The 21,417-nt window shown below is 47.4% G+C and overlaps 1 protein-coding gene across 1 annotated transcript in view; it reads left to right on the forward strand.

Annotated features, from left to right (window-relative positions):
• Positions 1-6,692: 6,692 nt before the first annotated feature.
• Positions 6,693-21,417, forward strand: part of rrn3 (RRN3 homolog, RNA polymerase I transcription factor) — a 180,627-nt gene continuing 165,902 nt past the window's right edge. Inside the window, exons 1-2 of the mRNA XM_034191409.1 lie at positions 6,693-7,743; positions 7,858-8,117. Of these exons, the coding sequence (XP_034047300.1) occupies positions 6,693-7,743; positions 7,858-8,117 (1,311 nt within the window). The remainder of the gene's footprint in view (positions 7,744-7,857; positions 8,118-21,417) is intronic.

Consider the following 21,417-nt stretch of genomic DNA (forward strand, 5'->3'; position numbering starts at 1 on the left):
TGTTGGGGTCATTTTAAAGGAAGAGTATGTTAAAAGTGTGTTGGAGGTTAAGCGAGTGTCTGACAGGGTGATGAGTGTGAAGTTGGAAATTGAAGGGGTGATGATGAATATCATCAGTGCATATGCCCCACAGGTAGGTTGTGAGATGAAGGAGAAAGAAGATTTCTGGAGTGTGTTAGATGAGGTGGTGGAGAGTGAACCCAAGCATGAAAGAGTGGTGATAGGAGCAGACTTCAATGGGCATGTTGGTGAAGGGAACAGAGGTGATGAGGAAGTAATGGGTAGATATGGTATCAAGGATAGGAATGGGGAAGGACAGATGGTAGTTGATTTTGCAAAAAGGATGGAAATGGCTGTGGTGAATACCTACTTTAAGAAAAGGGAGGAGCACAGGGTAACATATAAGAGTGGAGGAAGGTGCACACAGGTGGACTACATTCTTTATAGGAGATGCAAGCTAAAAGAAATCAGAGACTGTAAGGTGGTAGCAGGAGAGAGTGTCACTAGACAGCATAGGATGTTTGTTTGTAGGATGACTTTAGAGGTAAAGAAGAAGAAGAGAGTGAGAGCTCAACAAAGGATCAGATGGTGGAAGCTGAAGGAGGAAGACTATTGTGTGAAATTTAGCGAGCAGGTGAGAGAAGCACTGGTTGGAGAGGAAGCAATTTTGGACAACTGGAAAAGTACTGCAGATGTGGTGAGGGAGACAGCTAGGACAGTACTGGGTATGACATCTGGACAGTGGAAGGAAGACAAGGAGACTTGGTGGTGGAATGAAGAGGTCCAGGAAAGCATAAGGAGAAAGAGGTTGGCAAAAAAGTTTTGGGATAGTCGGAGAGATGAAGAAAGTAGACAGGAGTACAAGGAGATGTGGTGTAAGGCAAAAAGAGAAGTGGCAAAAGCGAAGGAAAAGGCATATTGCGAGCTGTACAAGAAGTTGAATAGTAAGGAAGGAGAAAAGGACTTGTACTGATTGGCCAGACAAAGGGACAGAGCTGGAAAGGATGTGCAGCAGGTTAGGGTGGTAAAAGATGCACATGGTAATGTGCTGACAAGTGAGGAGTGTGTGCTGAGAAGGTGGAGGGAATATTTTGAAGAGTTGATGAATAAAGAAAATGAGCGAGAGAAAAGGCTGGATGATGTGGTGAGAGTAAATCAGGAAGTAAAAGAGATTAGCAAGGAAGAAGTGAGGGCTGCTATGAAGATGATGAAGAGTGGAAAGGCAGTTGGTCCAGATGACATTCCAATGGAGGCATGGAAATGTCTAGGAGAGATGGCAGTAGAGTTTCTAACCAGATTGTTTAATAAAATTTTGGAAAGTGAGAGGATGCCTGAGGAGTGGAGACGAAGTGTGCTGGTTCCTATTTTCAAGAACAAGAGTGATGTGCAGAGCTGCAGTGACTACAGAGGCATAAAGCTGATCAGCCACAGCATGAAGTTATGGGAAAGAGTAGTAGAAGCTAGGCTTAGAAAACAGGTGAAGATCTGTGAGCAGCAATATGGTTTCATACCGAGAAAGAGCACTACAGATGCAATGTTTGCTCTGAGAATACTGTTGGAAAAGTACAGAGAAGGACAGAAAGAGTTACATTGTGTGTTTGTGGACTTAGAAAAAGCTTATGATAGGGTGCCAAGAGAAGAGTTGTGGCATTGTATGAGGAAGTCTGGAGTGGCAGAGAAGTATGTTAGGGTAGTGCAGGACATGTACAAAAAGTGTGACAGCGGTGAGATGTGCAGTCGGAATGACAGACGCATTCAAGGTGGAGGTGGGATTACACCAAGGATCAGCTCTGAGTCCTTTCTTGTTTGCAGTGGTGATGGACAGGTTGACAGATGAGATCAGACAGGAGTCCCCATGGACTATGATGTTTGCAGATGACATTGTGATCTGTAGTGAGAGTAGAGAGCAAGTTGAGTCTAGTCTGGAGAAGTGGAGATATGCTTTGGAGAGAAGGGGAATGAAAGTCAGTAGAAGCAAGACTGAGTACATGTGTGTGAATGAGAGGGAGCCCAGTGGAATAGTGCAGTTACAAGGAGTAGAAGTGGTGAAAGTAGATGAGTTTAAATATTTGGGGTCAACTGTTCAAAGTAATGGAGAGTGTGGTAGAGAGGTGAAGAAGAGAGTGCAGGCAGGGTGGAGTGGGTGGAGAAAGGTGGCAGGAGTGATTTGTGACCGAAGAATATCAGCAAGAGTGAAGAAGAAAGTTTACAAGACAGTAGTGAGACCAGCTATGTTGTATGGTTTAGAGGCAGTGGCACTAACAAAAAGACAGGAGGCAGAGCTGGAGGTGGCAGAGCTGAAGATGTTGAGATTCTCTTTGGGAGTGACAAGAATGGACAAGATTAGGAATGAACATATCAGAGGGACAGCTCAGGTGGGACGGTTTGGAGACAAAGTCAGAGAGGCGAGATTGAGATGGTTTGGACATGTGCAGAGGAGGGACCCAGGGTATATAGGGAGAAGGATGCTGAGGATGGAGCCACCAGGCAGGAGGAGAAGAGGGAGACCAAAGAGGAGGTTTATGGATGTGCTGAGAGAGGACATGCAGGTGGTTGGTGTGACAGAGGAAGATACAGAGGACAGGGTGAGATGGAAACGATTGATCTGCTGTGGTGACCCCTAACGGGAACAGCCGAAAGACAAAGAAGAAGATTCATGTATGATCAAAAGGAACGCTTCCACCTTATGTCAGCCAATAAAACAGCTAATCGATCCATCAAAGAAGGAGTCTTAAACAGGCAGTGATCACTCATTTGCATAAGGAAGGAGACCAATTTGAGCTGACTAATTATAGACAGCCAGCATCCTACCTGCAATATCCAAGTAGTTGAGAAGGTTGTGGCCATACAACTACTGAGGGACCATTTAAATTATGGTGACCACCCTCTGAATTCATTTCAGTTTGGTTTCAGAGAACACCATTCCACTGAGACTGCCCTTTGTTACTTTGTTGAACAACTCAAAGCCATGTTGGACAAAGGGGGGGTGGTCGGGGCCTTTTTTTTTTTTTTTGGACCTGAAAAAAGCTTTTGACACAGTGAACCATAACGTCCTCTTAACAAAAATCATCTCACAATATTTCTGAAAGCACAATACAATGGTTTAAATCTTATTTACAGAACAGAAAACACTGTACAAGAATTAAGAGCACTGTGTCCTCTGTTTTAGTCAGCTCAGTAGGGGTGCCACAAGGCTCCATTTTGGGTCCTCTTGTTCAGTGTTATATAAATGACCTTCTGTCCATTTGTCCTGAAGTTCACACCCAACTCTATGCAGATGACGCAGTGATATATGTGCATGCAAATTCAAGTCACAAAGCAACGCTGTACTCCAGGATGCAATGGAAAAGATTTCAGACTGGATGGTGCAAACATGTTTAACATTAAATTTTAATACAGCCCCACTTCCAATGAAGCTGGGACATTGTGTAAAATGTAAATAAAAACAGAATACAACTAGAAGCACTCAGAGTGCAAACCTTCCCAAGGCCATGGGGTCACTGACGCCATAACATCTACACGCCGTGGAATCATTGAACCTAAAAAAAAGTCTAACAATGATGTTTGCTCAGTAGTAAAAAAGCTTCATCTGCTGTGACTGGATAGCATGTATCCTTAGCGCTTGGCATCACAGTTTATTGCAACTTGCACCTTTTCCAGAAGCTACTGTCATCTGAGCACTGATATTGATATTGTATGTGCTTATAGACAAAAACAAATAAGAGACAAAATTCAATTTATTATTCAACTAAACTGCAAATATATGAATTTTTTAACATTTATGAAACACTTCTCTAAACAAGGCCATAGGGTCACTGACCCTAAAGAGATTCCCTCCTTGGCACAGTGATCTATTCAGTAATTCAGTGTTAACAACCAAAACTATAATACATACACTTTTCTTTCCTGTATATTTGACATCCTTGACCATGAAAACATACCACTAGAACTTGGAATCACTTTTATGTCTTTATTAGTTCAAAAGTTATTGTACAAAAACAATTTTTCGGTAATGGCGGTTTTCTTCTGGATCTAGCTCCATAACATTTGAAGCTACATCAAATCTGATGACACCTTACTGAATCAGTACAGATTCAGCTACAATTTGGTGTTAGTTGTGCATCTCTAGCTTCATTTGTCACCTCACACTGACACATTTTCTATTTTCCCTATATTTTTGCATATTCTGGATCACCAGATCCGGAATCCGGATCCGATCATCACCAAACTTTGTTGTTTGATAGAACATTTGACTATGTTACACCCTAATTTTTTTCAAGCCTTTCTACCTTGCTTTTGTGGAGTTAGAAACTAGAATGTCAAAATTCCCCCTATCCTGCAATGGTGAAGAATCCTTTAAAAAATTCCTGGATCCGGATCGTGATCCGGATCACCACTAAAATTTAATCACTTGTTCCTCTTGTCATTTCAACCACTCCACAAAATTTCATTAAAATCCCTTCAAAACTTTTTGAGTTATCCTGCTGACAAACAGACAAACAAACAAACAAACCCGACCGAAAACATAACCTCCCTGGTGGAGGTAATGATGTGCAAATGGACTGCATTTATATAGCACTTTTCCATCTGCATCAGACGCTCAAAGCGCTTTACAATTATGCCTCACATTCACCCTGATGTCAGGGTGCTGCCATACAAGGCGCTCACTACACACCGGGAGCAATAGGGGATTAAAGGCCTTGCCCAAGGGCCCTTAGTCATTTTCCAGTCAGGCGGGGATTTGAACCCATGATCTTCTGGACTGAAGCCCAACACCTTAACCACTAGACCATCACCTCCCCTGCAAATCCTCTTCAACTTATATTCAATTAAATACACCACAAAGACAAGACATTTAATGTTCAAACTGATAAACTTTATTGTTTTTGTGCAAATATTTACTCATTTTGAAATGGATGTCTGCAACACGTTTCAAAAAGCTGGGACAGTGGAATGTTTCCCACTGTGTTACATCACCTTTCCTTCTAACAACACTCAATAAGTGTTTGGGAACTGAGGACACTCCTGATTGGGTATAAAAGGAGCATCCCCAAAAGGCTCAGCCGTTCACAAGCAAAGATGGGGTGAGGATCACCACTTTGTGATCTGTTGGCGCAGCCATGCCTCAACAAATAGGACTTTGAGATGCCGGTAAAAACGGAGGAAAAACTCAACACACAGTCATTGTGTTTAGTCTGCATGCAACAGGTTTTCTCAATGAGAGGCGGCCATTTATTGTAAATTGTGCACTGGTGTGTAGCCCCGCCCACAACCCAAAAGTAGGTCACTGGGTCATTCAGAACACAATGACAATAGTTGAACACACCCACTTGTTCTTAGATTGACAAGGGTTCATCAAAGTGCATCAAATTTACCACATACATATTTCAATACAAAAACACACCAAACAGAAAAGATACAAACCTGCTAATTCTTTTAGAAACAGGTTTAGTAATAAAAAATATCTGCCACCATTCCATCCGTAGAGCAATAATTAAGTATTATTTTACCATCACCGAGTACAGATCTGACAAAATAATAGCGTATATCAATGTGCTTGCACCATTGGCGACAAACTGGACCCTTAGTGAGGGTAATAGCACCTCGATTGTCTTAAAAATAGTCACAGGTGTATTTTCCAGACCTTTTTCCATTCCAGCCAATAAATGAATAAGACAAAGGCTTTCTTGTGCAGTCGCTGACAACGCCGTGTATTCAGCTTCACATGTTGATACTGTGGACTGTTTGTGTGGCTTCCAGCAAATTCCAGGTCCATTCCCAGACAAACTAAAGCAGTAACCAGTAACACTGGGCCTGCTGCCCAGTCAGCATCACTGTATTTTCATTCTGTTTTCTCTAACACAGTTCCTGGTTCACAGTGCTTTTTAAATATCTCAGTACACATTTAGCTGCAACCCAATGTTGTTGTTTTGGGTCAGAATGATATACTGACAATTTTCTAACAACAAAACTCAAATCTGGTCGTGTTGATGTCGTAAGATAAACTTCCAACCACTTCACGGTACTTATTTTGATCAACAGATTTCGTTTTCATTTCACATGCTGTTAGTCTTTGTTTGCAGTGAGTCATGTCGAATCTCACCAAAATTTTAATAATATATTTTATTTGATTCATTTTTATTTCCTCTTCTTTTTGGACAAAATCAAGGCCAAGGAAATGTATCAAGTATCCCAAGATCTTTAATTTTGAATTTTGCACCAAACATTTCCTTCACACAGTCACTCGCTGCAATAATAAGATCATCAACCCAAATAATCAGAATGACTCTTTCATTGTCCGATTGTTTACTGTAAACACAACAGTCACAAACAGTTGAACAAAGCCATTTTCAATGAGGAAATCATGAAGGATTTTATTCCAGTTTCGTCCTGACTGCTTCAGACTGTAAAGCGACTTATTGAGTTTATACACCAGTTTTTGTCCTGTTTTAGATTGAACCTCAAATTCTTCAGGCTGCTCCATATAAATTTCACAGTCTATTGGGGCATTCAGATATGCAGTTTTAACATCCATCTAATGGAGTTCTAGATCCTACTGAGCTGCAAGCTGCATCAAGACTCGTACAGAAGTCGTATCCATATCCATACCCACCATACAACTGAAGACGTTCCCCAACCAGAAGCCCTGGGTAAACAAAGAGGTGCTGCACTTGCTGCTTTTAGATCTGGCAATGAAGGCTGCACAGTACAGACTGGAGAAGGCCATAAGAGCGGCCAAGAGACAGCACAGAGAGAAGACGGAGGACTTCTACTCTAACACTGACCCCAGGAGAATGTGGCGATGTCTGGATCACTTCACAGACTTCAGGACCAGCTCCAGAAACACCACCATCAGCTCATTGGACAGCCTGCCAGACGACCTCAACGCCTTCTACACCCGCTTTGAGAGCCCCACCCCCACCACCTCTACAGAATACAGACACGCCCCGGCCACTCAACGCCCCCCCCCCCCACCAGTCGTCACATCAGCCCAGGTACACAAAGCCGTGAGGAGTGTCCACCCCCAGAAGGCTGCCGGGCCAGACAATGTACCAGGACACGCCCTCAGAGTATGTGCTAACAAGCTGGCTGATGTTCTCACATCCATCTTCAACCTTTCCCTCAGGCAATGCATCATCCTGAGATGCTACAAGACCACCACTCCCTCCCCAAAAAGAACCCCATCCTGTCTGAATGATTTCCGGCCAGTAGCTCTCACTTCAATCATTATGAAGTGCTTCGAGAGAGTGATACTGTCCCACATTCATAACAGCATCCCGGACACCACCGACCCACTGCAGTACACCTACAGGCACAACCGGTCTACGTCAGACACCATTGCCACCGCCCTTCACATCTCCCTCTCTCATCTGGAAAATAAAGACTCCTACATTAGGATGCTCTTTATCGACTACAGCTCCACCTTCAACATGGTCGCCCCCCACAAACTCACCCACAAACTGTTAGCCCTCGGACTTCACCCCTCCCTCTGTGACTGGCTTCTCAACTTCCTGACTGGCAGGCCACAGTCTGTCAGGATCGGGAGAAGGACGTCAGCCACCATCACTACCAACATGGGGACCCCACAGGGCTGTGTCCTGAGCCCCATTCTCTACACCCTGTTCACCCACGACTGTGTCGCTTCCCACCCCAACAACACCATCATCAAGTTAGCCGACAACAACGCAGTGATAGGACACATCACTGGCGGAGACGAGGCGGCCTACAGGAGGGAGGTGGACAGTCTGGTGACGTGGTGTGGAGACAACAACCTCACCCTCAACACAGACAAGACCAAGGAGATGATAGTGGACATGAGGAAGGAGAGGAGGTCTCACCAGCCGCTGTTCATCTGAGGTCTTGAGGTGGAGAGGGTGAGGAACTTCAAGTACCTGGGGGTCCACATCAGCGATGACCTCAGCTGGATATTCAACACCACACAGGTGGTGAAGAAGGCTCAGCAGCAGCTGTATTGCCTGAGGAGGCTGAGGAAATCTGGGACGGCACCCAAGATCCTCAGCAACTTCTACAGCTGCATCATCGAGTTAGTCCTGACCACTTGCATCACTGTGTGGTACGGCAGCTCTACTGTGTGGGAGAGCAAACGCCTGCAGAGAGTGATAAGGACTGTGTCCAAGATCACCAGGACCCCACAACTCTCTCTGCAGAGCATCTACCACCGCAGAGTCCACAGGAGAGCTGTCTCCATCATCAAAGACCCCACTCACCCCAGGAGATGCCGGTAAAAATGGAGGAAAACTCAACACACAGTCATTGTGTTTGGTCTGCATGCAACAGGTTTTCTCAATGAGAGGCAGCCATTTATTGTAAATTGCGCACCGGTGTGTAGCCCCGCCCACAACCCAAAAGTAGGTCACTGGGTCAATTAAGAACACAATGACAATAGTTCAACATGAATAACTGCATGAAAAAATAGTTCAACAGTTTAAGAACAATATTTTTCAACATTAAAGTTGCAAGGAATTTAGGGATTCCATCATCTACAGCCCATAATATAAACAGAAGATTCAGAGAATCTGGAGAACTTTCTACACGTAAGCGGCAAGGCCGAAAACCAACATTGAATGCCCGTGACCTTTGATCCCTCAGGCGGCACTGCATTAAAAACTGACATCATTGTGTAAAGGATCTTACCGTGTGGGCTCAGGAACACTTCTGAAAACCATTGTCGGTTAACACAGTTCGTCGCTACATCTACAAGTGCAAGTTAAAACTCTACCATGCAAAGTGAAAGTCAAACATCAACAACATCCAACTTATGCATCTGTGATGGCACCATCAATGCTGAAAGGTACATTCAGGTTTTGGAGCAACACATGCTGCCATCCAAGCAACGTCTTTTTCAGGGACGTCCCTGCTTATTTCAGCAAGACAATGCCAAGCCACATTCTGCACGTGTTACAACAGCGTGGCTTTGTAGTAAAAGAGTGCGGGTACTAGACTGGCCTGCCTGCAGTCCAGACCTGTCACCCATTGAAAATGTGTGGCGCATTATGAAGCGCAAAATATGACAACGGAGACCCCGGACTGTTGAAAAACTGAAGTCGTACATCAAGCAAGAATGGGAAAGAATTCCACCTACAAAGCTTCAACAATTAGTGTCCTCAGTTCCCAAACGCTTACTGAGTGTTGTTAGAAGGAAAGGTGATGTAACACAGTGGGAAACATACCACTGTCCCAGCTTTTTAGAAACCTGTTGCAGGCATCCATTTCAAAATGAGCAAATATTTGCACAAAAACAATAAAGTTTCAGTTTGAACATTAAATATCTTGTCTTTGTGGTGAATTCAACCGAATATAGGTTGAAGAGGATTTGAAAATCATTGGATTCTGTTTTTATTTACATTTTACACAATGTCCCAACTTCATTGGAATTGGGGTTGTATATGTTGCATCAAAACCTGTGTTACAGCCACTAAAAAGTCTCTATAAACAGGCTCTTAAAAGTTTAGATAAAAAAAACCCTTTTCATACCATTATTGTAACATTGTGAAAAAATATAAATTATTAACATTTGAAGATTTTATTTTCTTCTCCAATGTTAGTGTAGTGTATAAAATTGTTCATAATCTGACACCACAGCCTCTGAAACTGTAAAATCGTGTGATGAAGCAGGACAGAGAACAACACGTTCCTCCTCCAGAGGAGACGGTTTTGTGAACTTTAGGTCCTCAGCAAAACTGCTTCTCTATCAAAGCTGCAGGGACGTGGAACTCTTTACTTTGACTGTTTGAGATAGAGAGAGACTCTGCAACTGTTATGTGCAGACGCAAGTTGAGGAGCGGACCAGCATCTGACTGAACCCAGCGCTAAAATAACCAGAAAGCGGTTCCAAAAACAAAACAAATTTATTTCCCTCCTGTGCAATAATTTGTGGACAACATAAATGTGCGGTTATCTGGCGAGGTGAAGGACGGCGCGCTCTCCGGCGCCCAAAAGGATCAAGGCTCGACGCTTCTGGACCCAGACTCACTGCCGAACACCCCCCAGGTGGACACGACAAACTGACTCTGTGAAGGATGGAAAAGGTGAGGTAAGTCAACAGCTACAACAAATATCCTTCAAAGGCACACACTATCAGCAACACATTCAGGTCTGAATTTAAGCTTTATGTAAATGAGCAGCTTCTCACAACAGGTGGAGGATCATCATTCCGTACGCCACGGCCGTGAGAAGCGAGCTGCACAATTCTCATCAATGTTCAAATATACTGCGTAACAAAATACCAAATTACTGTTAACACTTATTCAGACAATCATCACCTCTGATGTGTGCTGACAGCATGTGTCCCTCACCCGTCCTCCTTCACAGGCACGATGTGTCAAACCCAGGCGCGGTTCTCAGCGTCTCACAAACGAACGTCACAAGGTCAAGTTCCCGGCAATTCTGCTCAAATCACTCATGGCTTAAAAGCAGAATGCCATCTCATTATCTGCTTCAGCTGAAAGTCTTTAAGTTTGCACGTGAACATCCTCCACAAGTGCAGCCAATAATGCTGATGAGGGTGAAGGACTCTTCTGCCAGCACCTTCTCCACAGACAAAAACCAGTTTGCATACCACCTGGAGAGCAAAGAAAAGAAAAACACCAAAATGTCCAGCCAAACCCCCCAACACACAACAGCAACAGTTTAAATTTTACACAAAGAAATGGTTGAAAGATGGTCAGACTTGTGAACATTAATTAATTGTGAGTAATCCGTTGCCGGTGTTTCTTGTTGGTGCTTGTGGGGGTTGTAGCTCTTTTTATATTTTGTAGTACTTTGTACATTGTGACCTGCTGTTTCTTTCTTCTGCCTGCGGACAACAGATGAAAATTAGCTTGTAGCTAAATATGGTCTGTGCAACACATTTGTTGTGCAATGTACCTGTCAAATAAATAAAATAAAAATAAATAAACACTCAGGATGAAAAGGGGCGTGGTCACTTTAGGGCTGTTTGTCCTAGATAGAGATTTTGGCACATATCTCACGCTGTTCATTGGGGTCATATTAGTCTGGAACAGGTGAGTTAACCTCTCCTAAATGAAGTGCACACGTCTCAGCTTGGTCCTCTACTAAGTCCACTGTTTTATCACCAGTCACAGCGAGCCACCTGACCTCCCGACCCAGGTTACCACCCGCCACATCTACACACTCAGAATAATCAAAAGAACAGTGGAAACTTTGACTACAGCCCACACAACATGTAGAAACTAAATCTAAGAAACTGGTCCTGATGTTTAGTTTCTTTTTCCTTTCAGTATGTTATTGTGCTGATGAAAAGAGCCGACTTTAGGGTTTGGTTTTATGGTCTGATATCACAGTAACACCAGTTTAAGAAGTAATGCTGAGCTCTGATGGAAGAGAATAAACGATTTTAGCACTATATTTTATTTTTAAACAAACTGTTGTGGTGCTGCCAGGTTTTTATTTTATATACAGTGAGAAAAATAAGTATTTGAACACCCTGTGATTTTGCAAGTTCTCCCACTTAGAAATCATGGAGGGTCTGAAATGTTCATCTTAGGTGCATGTCCACTGTGAGAGACATAATCTAAAAAAAAAAAATCCAGAAATCACAATGTATGATTTTTTAATAATTTATTTGTATGTTACTGCTGCAAATAAGTATTTGAACACCTGTGAAAATCAATGTTAATATTTGGTACAGTAGCCTTTGTCTGCAATTACAGAGGTCATGTTGGGAAAGTGTCAGTACACGGACCCACAACAGGGGGCGCAAATGAACGGACAATGAAGAAAGTCAAATAACAAGGCTTTACTGTTGTGAACACGCACAACAAATACAACAAATCACAATTTCGGTCTCAAGTTAAATTCCAACGGTGTCGTGTGGGCAGGCTCGACGATAGGAGACGTCTGTCCAAGACGAACCGGAACCACCCGATTTCCTCTGCCACCGAACCCCGGGAATACTGGAACCGCCAAGTCCCGAACTCCCAGGTGGTCTCTGCCTCCGCTCGTCGGATCCGGTACTGCTGGCGAGGAACAGACACAGTCAGACGTGGGTGCGGCTGCACCCAACAACACGTGGGGTGGAAAACACCACCTCCACCTCTAATCAGAAAACAACACTGTCTAGTAACTAGGATACTTATCCAATACGTTCCTTTCACAAATGATGAAGGGCTGGCTGAGTTCGTTACCTCCTTGGTAGAGCGATATCTCAGCAAATGAGGTGGAGATGCCGTCCTGCTGATATACCTCCTCAGTGATTGGGATCAGCTGTCTCCAGTGATAGATGACAGCTGTCATCCTGGCTGCTCCCGTAAGGCGGCAGCGACCTCCGGTGCCTGGAGCCCGCACTCCAGGCAGGGCGCCCTCTAGTGGTGGTGGGCCAGCAGTACCTCCTCTTCAGCGGCCCACACAACAGGACCCCCCCCTCAACGGGCGCCTCCTGGCGCACGACCGGGTTTGTCAGGGTGGCGACGGTAGAAGTCGGCCAGGAGGGCCGGGTCCAGGATGAAGCCCTTCTTCACCCAGGAGCGTTCTTCGGGGCCGTACCCTTCCCAGTCCACCAGATACTGAAAACCCCGGCCCATCCGTCGGACGTCGAGGAGCCGGCGTACGGTCCAAGCCGGCCCTCCGTCGATGATCCGGGCAGGAGGTGGCGCCGGACCCGGAGTGCAGAGGGGTGAGGTGTGATGGGGTTTAATCCTGGAAACGTGGAATACTGGATGAATCCGCAGTGAGGCCGGAAGCTGGAGCCTCACTGCGGCGGGATTGATGACCTTGAGTATTTTGTACGGGCCGATGTATCGTTCTTGCAGTTTTGGGGAGTCCACTTGAAGGGGAATGTCCTTGGTGGACAACCACACTTCCTGCCCAGGACGATACGTGGGAGCCGGGGCCCGCCGCCGGTCTGCATGGTTCTTCGCCCTCGTCCGGGCCCTCAACAAAGCAGAACAGGCGGCACGCCACACCCGACGGCACTTCCGTAGGTGGGCCTGGACCGAGGGCACACCGACCTCCCCCTCAACCACCGGAAACAACGGGGGTTGATACCCCAAGCACACCTCGAAAGGGGAGAGGCCGGTGGCTGATGACACTTGGCTGTTGTGGGCGTACTCGATCCAGGCCAGGTGGGTACTCCAGGCCGTCGGGTGCGCGGCTGTCACACAGCGTAGGGTCTGCTCCATCTCCTGGTTGGCCCGTTCTGCTTGTCCGTTGGTCTGGGGGTGATACCCGGACGAGAGACTGACCGTGGCCCCCAGTTCCCGGCAAAAGCTCCTCCAAACATGCGAGGAGAACTGGGGACTGCGATCAGAGACGATGTCTGATGGTATCCCATGCAGACGGACGACGTGGTGGACTAGGAGGTCCGCTGTCTCCTGGGCCGTTGGTAGCTTCGGGAGGGCCACGAAGTGGGCCGCCTTGGAGAATCGGTCCACTATCGTGAGGATGACAGTGTTTCCCTGGGACGGCGGAAGACCCGTGACAAAATCCAGGCCGATGTGAGACCAGGGGCGATGAGGCACGGGCAGCGGCTGCAGCAACCCCGATGTCTTGCGGTGGTCGGCCTTGCCCCTGGCGCAGGTGGTACAGGCCTGGATGTAACCCCGGACGTTGGCCTCCAGGGACGCCCACCAGAAGCGCTGCCGGACGACTGCCACGGTTCTTCGCACCCCAGGATGACAGGAGAGCTTAGAACTGTGACAGAAGTCCAAAACTGCAGCCCTGGCTTCTGGTGGGACGTAAAGTTTGTTCTTCGGTCCGGTTCCGGGGTCCGGGTCTCGTGTCAGGGCCTCCCGGACGGTCTTCTCCACGTCCCAGGTGAGGGCGGCCACGATAGCGGACTCCGGGATGATGGGATCCGGGGGATCCGATGGCTCCGTTTTGACCTCTTCTTCATGTACCCGGGACAAAGCGTCCGATCTTTGATTTTTGGTCCCGGGACGGTAGGTGATCCGGAAGTCAAAACGGCCGAAGAACAGTGACCAGCGGGCTTGCCTGGGATTCAGCCGCTTGGCGGTCCTGATATACTCCAGGTTCCAGTGGTCAGTGAAAACCGTGAATGGCACGGACGTTCCCTCCAACAGATGTCTCCACTCCTCAATAGCCTCTTTCACCGCAAGGAGCTCTCGATTGCCGACGTCATAGTTCCGTTCGGCTGGGGTCAACCTGCGGGAAAAATAGGCACACGGGTGAAGGACCTTATCGGTCTTCCCGCTTTGGGACAGCATGGCTCCTATCCCTGAGTCCGAGGCGTCCACTTCAACCACTAACTGGCGACTAGGATCGGGCTGCACCAGAACGGGTGCAGACGAGAAGCGCCGTTTCAACTCCTTGAATGCGGCATCGCACCGATCCGACCAGGTGAAGGGGACTTTTGGTGAGGTCAGGGCTGTCAGGGGGCTAGCTACCTGACTGTAGCCCTTAATGAACCTCCTGTAGAAATTAGCAAAGCCTAGGAACTGTTGCAACTTCCTACGGCTTGTGGGTTGGGGCCAGTCTCTCACCGCCGCAACCTTGGCCGGATCAGGAGCGACGGAGTTGGAGGAGATGATGAACCCCAGGAAGGACAAAGAGGTGCGGTGGAACTCACACTTCTCGCCCTTCACAAACAGCCGGTTTCCAACAACCGCTGCAGGACCTGACGTACATGCCGGACATGAGTCTCAGGATCCGGAGAAAAGATGAGTATATCGTCTAGATATACGAAGACGAACCGGTGCAGGAAATCCCGCAAGACATCATTAACTAATGCTTGGAACGTTGCGGGGGCGTTTGTGAGGCCGAACGGCATGACCAGGTACTCAAAGTGACCTAAGGGGGTGTTGAATGCCGTTTTCCACTCGTCTCCCTTCCGGATCCGAACCAGATGGTACGCGTTTCTAAGATCGAGCTTGGTGAAAATTTGGGCTCCATGCAGGGGTGTGAACACCGAATCCAACAGGGGCAACGGGTATCGGTTGCGAACCGTGATCTCGTTCAGCCCCCTATAATCAATGCATGGACGGAGTCCGCCGTCTTTTTTGCCCACAAAAAAGAAACCTGCGCCCATCGGGGAGGTGGAATTCCGGATCAACCCGGCAGCTAATGAGTCCCGGATGTAGGTCTCCATTGATTCGCGCTCAGGCCGGGAGAGGTTGTACAGCCTACTGGACGGAAACTCACTGCCCGGAACCAAATCAATGGCACAATCATACGGACGGTGGGGGGGAAGTGTGAGCGCCAGATCCTTGCTGAACACGTCGACAAGGTCGTGGTACTCCACCGGCACCGTCCCCAGATTGGGCGGGACTCTGACCTCCTCCTTAGCTTGGGAGCCGGGAGGAACCGAGGAACCTAAACACACCCGATGGCAGGTCTCGCTCCACTGAACCACTACCCCGGACGGCCAATCAATCCGGGGATTGTGCTTCAACATCCAGGGAAATCCTAAAACCACACGGGAGGTGGCCTGAGTCACAAAAAACTCGATCACCTCTCGGTGATTTCCCGACACCACCAGAGTTACAGGTGGTGTCTTATGCGTGATCGGAGGGAGTAGGGCGCCATCTAGTGCCCGAACCTGCACAGGCGAGGTAAGCGCCACCAGAGGGAGCCCTTTCTCCCTAGCCCATCTGCTGTCCAGCAGATTCCCCTCAGAGCCCATGTCCACCAGTGCTGGGGCCTTCAGGGTTACATCCTCATAAAGGATTGTAACTGGGAGTCGTGTGGCAATGTGGGTGTGTCCCACGTGAATGTCTCGGCCCACCCCTAGCCCAGTTTCTAGGGGCGGGCGTTTTAACCGCTCGGGGCAGTCTCTCATATGGTGCTCTATTGCACCACAAACAAAACAAGCTCCGTGGGCCCGTCTCCTCTGTGCATCTGGTGCCCTAAATGTTGCCCTACTCGTGTCCATAGCTTCGTCAGCAGGGGGAGCTGTGGCCCCACGGAGCGCAGGGGCCGTGGAGCGTGGGGAAGGCGGAGCGCGGTCGGAACGGGAAGGGAGAGGGACGGCGCGTGCCCGGCCACGCCCTTCGTCTCGTTCCCGCCGACGTTCTTCTAACCGGTTGTCTAACCGTATGACGAGATCGATGAGCCCATCTAAATCCCGCGGTTCGTCCTTAGCCACCAGGTGCTCCTTGAGAACCAAAGACAGTCCGTTTACAAAGGCGGCGCGGAGGGCAGTGCTATTCCAGCCGGACCTCGCAGCCGCAATGCGGAAGTCGACTGCATAGGCAGCTGCGCTCCGACGCCCCTGTCTCATTGACAGTAGCACGGTTGAAGCGGTCTCGCCCCTATTAGGGTGATCGAACACGGTTCTGAGCTCCCTTACAAACCCATCGTATGTCAGAAGGAGCCGTGAATTCTGCTCCCAGAGCGCTGTAGCCCAAGCGCGTGCCTCACCGCGAAGCAGGTTTATTACATAAGCTACTTTACTAGCATCGGTCGCGTACATGATGGGACGCTGTGCGAAGACGAGCGAGCACTGCATCAGAAAATCTGCGCACGTCTCCACACAGCCTCCGTACGGCTCTGGGGGGCTTATGTATGCTTCCGGGGAAGGTGGGAGAGGTCGTTGAACAACCAGTGGAACGTCTATGTTACGCACAGGGTCTACGGGAGGGAGAGCCGCAGTGGCGCCCGGAGGGCGCGCTTCCACCTGCGTGGCGAGAGCCTCCACCCTGTGGTTCAGGAGGACGTTCTGCTCGGTCATCAAATCTAACCGAGTCGTGAAAGCGGTGAGGATCCGCTGCAACTCACCGATTACCCCTCCTGCGGACGCCTGCGCGTCCTGTTCTTCCATTGGCCATTCAACAGCCGGTTGATGCCCCTCGGGATCCATGACGTTGGCCGAGATATCCTGTTGGGAAAGTGTCAGTACACGGACCCACAACAGGGGGCGCAAATGAACGGACAATGAAGAAAGTCAAATAACAAGGCTTTACTGTTGTGAACACGCACAACAAATACAACAAATCACAATTTCGGTCTCAAGTTAAATTCCAACGGTGTCGTGTGGGCAGGCTCGACGATAGGAGACGTCTGTCCAAGACGAACCGGAACCACCCGATTTCCTCTGCCACCGAACCCCGGGAATACTGGAACCGCCAAGTCCCGAACTCCCAGGTGGTCTCTGCGTCCGCTCGTCGGATCCGGTACTGCTGGCGAGGAACAGACACAGTCAGACGTGGGTGCGGCTGCACCCAACAACACGTGGGGTGGAAAACACCACCTCCACCTCTAATCAGAAAACAACACTGTCTAGTAACTAGGATACTTATCCAATACGTTCCTTTCACAAATGATGAAGGGCTGGCTGAGTTCGTTACCTCCTTGGTAGAGCGATATCTCAGCAAATGAGGTGGAGATGCCGTCCTGCTGATATACCTCCTCAGTGATTGGGATCAGCTGTCTCCAGTGATAGATGACAGCTGTCATCCTGGCTGCTCCCGTAAGGCGGCAGCGACCTCCGGTGCCTGGAGCCCGCACTCCAGGCAGGGCGCCCTCTAGTGGTGGTGGGCCAGCAGTACCTCCTCTTCAGCGGCCCACACAACAGGTCAAACGTTTCCTGTAGTTTTTCACCAGGTTTTCACACACTGCAGCAGGGATTTTGGTCCACTCCTCCATACAGATCTTCTCTAGTGTCATGGTTTGGCCCTGTTCAAGGCTTTGATTCCTTCTTTCTTTACAACCCCTTCGGCTCCTGCTTTGTTTTATTAGTGGATTATTTTCATCATGTGTTTATTCTGTGTTCAATTTTGCTTTATTACTTGGTCTCTTTGTCACTTTGAATTTCTTTGTCATGATTCAGTTCCATTCTAGTGTTGTCCTGCCAGTTTGTTTTCATCATGAGTTTATCACATTTATTGTATATGCTTAGTCACGTTATTTTTTTTTTTTACTTTGGTGTTGCTCATCAGATTATGTTCCATTTGTTATTCATGGCATTTTCTGTTCATCAGTTATCTTGTATTATTTATTGCATTATTCTGTATTCTCTGGGTTTTGGTTATTTGCAGTTCAATCCATAGTCGTGGTGCCTTCATCAGTTGTTGTATTCTCTTGTCTGCCAGTATCTGTTTCATCCTAGTTTGGTTTAATTCAAAGGTCCTTGTTTTTTTCTCTCTTTAGACTTGCCACCGTATTTCTTAGTTCTGCCCCTTTTGGTTTCACTCACGCATTATTGTTTGTCTAGAACAATAATGCGCCTTGGGGCAACTGTTTGTTGTGATTTGGCGCTATATAAAAAAAAAATTGATTGAATTGATTGATTGATAGAACACGTCGGGTTATTCAGTTAGTTTTTCTGTCACCTACTTATCTTGCTTAGCACCAGCTTGTTTTGCTTTCTTGCCTTTCTTCCCTCTTCTTTGTTCACTAAACCGCACCTCCTTTCACACACCTGCTCCACATCAACCTGATTAGTTTGCTCCTCTTTAAAACCCTCACAGTTCCACAGCTCACGGCCTGATTGTTGACTTTGTACACTTTCTTGGCTCACGTTCTTGTCCAGTTTGCTCTTGTGTGTTTTGACCTTGCTTTTGTGCTCCGATCTCCGCCTTGCCGTATCCTGAACTCTGCTTGTATTTTGACTCTGCCTTTGCTTTGCCTGCTATATTCCTCAACACTGTGTGAACGACCCCGGCTTGGTTTATGGACCACGTCCCAGCCTATACCATGTCTGATACCTCCACTTCCATGTCTGACTACCAGTGTACCATACCTAATGCCTGGTTTCAAGATAAAGCCAATTATTCATCTAAACCAACCATGCCTGTGAGTCTGCATTGGTCTCCTACTACTTCTTGCATCAAACCAGCACCCACCCTGACATTTAGATGTTTCAGGTTTGGAGTTTCAGCTCCCTCCAAAGATCTTCTATTGAGTTCAGGTCTGGAGACTGGCCAGGCCACTCCAGGACCTTGAAATGCTTCTTATGGAGCCCCTCCTTAGTTGCCCTGGCTGTGTGTTTGGGGTCATTGTCATGCTGGAAGACCCAACCATGACCCATCTTCAGTGCTCTTACTGAGGGAAGGAGGTTGTTTGCCAAAATCTCGCAATACATGACCCCATCCATCCTCCCTTCAATACGGTGCAGTTGTCCTGTCCCCTTTGCAGAAGAGCACCCCCAGAGTATGATGTTTCCACCCCCATGCTTCATGGTTGGGATGGTTTTCTTGGGGTTGTTCTCATCCTCTAAACATGGTAAGTGGAGTTGATTCCAAAAAGCTCTATTCTGGTCTCATCTGACCACATGACCTTCTCCCATGCCTCCTCTGGTTCATCCAGATGGTCACTGGTGAACTTCAAACGGGCCTGGACATGTGCTGGCTTGAGCAGGGGGACCTTGCTGCCCTGCAGGATTTTAAACCATGACAGCATCATGTGTTACTAATGTAATCTTTGTGACTGTGGTCCCAGCTCTCTTCAGGTCATTGACCAGGTCCTCCTGTGTAGTTCTGAGCTTTCTCAGAATCATCCTTACCCCACAAAGTGAGATCTTGCATGGAATCCCAGACCGAGGGAGATTGACAGTCATCTTGTGTTTCTTCCACTTTCTAATAATCATAACAGTTGTTGTCTTCTACCAAGCTGCTTGCCTGGTGTCCTGTAGTCCATCCCAGCCTTGTGCAGGTCTACAGTTTTGTCCCTGGTGTCTTTAGACAGCTCTTTGGTCTTGGCTATGGTGGACAGGTTGGAGTGTGATTGAGTGTGTGGACAGGTGTCTTTTATACAGGTAACAAGTTCAAACAGGTGCAATTAATACAGGTAAAGAGTGCAGAATAAGAGGGCTTCTTAAAGAAACATTAACAGGTCTGTGAGAGACAGAATTCTTGCTGGTTGGTAGGTGTTCAAATACTTATTTGCAGCAGTAACATACAAATAAATTATTAAAAAAATCATACATTGCTCTCCACAATTTCACTGATACATACTGAACTGGTAAGCATTGAAAGCCGAGATAGACATGTCCAAACTTGTCCTCTGGCACGCCGAAACAGAGGTGTTCCTTTGTCTCGCTTCCAAAGCGAATCGGCTTTCCATGACAAAATCTCTTGTTAAAAGTGAAATCTGCTGGAAAATGGTTGATGTCCAGCTCTTGTGATAACCAGAGAAAGAGCACACGACGGTCTCGTATCCACAGAGCCATCAGCTCAGAAATGGTCCGGTGGCTTGTGCCGTGTCGTCGCAGCTCGGGGCGCGGTGCGCTGAGCGTCCTTAAAGGGGTCCTTAAAGCTGTACTACCAGACCTTATTCTCTGTGAAGTCCGTAAAATTTTCACCGAAAGCCAGATAAATTTTTCGAATGGTTTCCAGGTGCCAGTCTCTAACAGCTTCTGAAAAAATTCTGATGGAAAAAAAAGTCCTTTTCATTCCGCCATTTCCAGACAATGAAAATCCGACGACGGGGCGGGACCACTCCTTCCACAAGGCGGGCTCACAGGCGAATGACGTCACTGACAGGCGTGGAAAAACTCACGCATGCGCACAAGGGTTCAAGCTTGTCTGACATGAAAACATATGAATCAAATCCATATAGTTTAAAAAAAAAAAAGGTACGATACTTTATGGACAGACCTCATACATAGGTGAGACTAAGCAACCTTTACACAAAAGGCTATACCAGCACCGCAGAGAGGGCGCCAGTGGACCTCAGTCTGCAGTTCATCTTCACCTTAAAGACACTAACCACACGTTTGAGGACAAGAAAGTTAAAATCTTAGCCAGAGAGAAAATGGTTTGAGAGGGGTCAAGGAGGCATTCTATGTGAAACAGTTGAAACCCAGCCTTAAACGGGGAGGGGGTCTGAAACACGCTTTGTCCCCTGTTTACAATGGGGTACTCAGGTCAAAGCAGTTTCAGTCTTTTGTTTATGGTAATGAGTCATTCACGTCATCAGCAGAGTCGTCAAGGGAGCCATCAGGAGAGGCGTCTGTTCCATCATTAGGAGGGACAGCTGCCCTGTCATTAGGAGGGTGCTAACTAGAGCACAATAGGTGCTAATTAGAGCTATTGTTTAGTCACAAGCCCACAGCAGTCTGCCTCTCCTTAGGAGGGGTCTGGTTAGGTTTAAAACTCCAGCTTTTGTGGCTTCTGTTTATTCTTCTCTACAAGAGTCAAGACAGAAGTCAGACTGCCAGAGCAAGAATTTTAGCTGAGGAAGCTTCTGCAATGTCCTCGCGTCAAGCAACCCAGTCCAGTCGAGGATTCAAGCTTCTCTACCACTGTATGTGTATGGAAGAAAGTTGTATTCACTTTAATAAAAAAAAGAGAAAATGTGTTTGTCAGGTTTTTTTTTTTATTATTATTTTGTTAATGGAGATGATCATTTCAGAGAGGAAAGTGATTGAACATGTGTTCCTTCAATGCCATCGTTGTCCTGCTCCCACCGGAACGTCTCTGCATCCAGACCTGTAGTCCAGGCTGAGGAGAGATGCCATCAAAGTGACCAATGTTCTCCAAC

This window comes from Thalassophryne amazonica, chromosome 16, assembly GCF_902500255.1.
Source record: "Thalassophryne amazonica chromosome 16, fThaAma1.1, whole genome shotgun sequence".
NCBI classification, from domain to species: Eukaryota; Metazoa; Chordata; class Actinopteri; order Batrachoidiformes; family Batrachoididae; genus Thalassophryne; species Thalassophryne amazonica.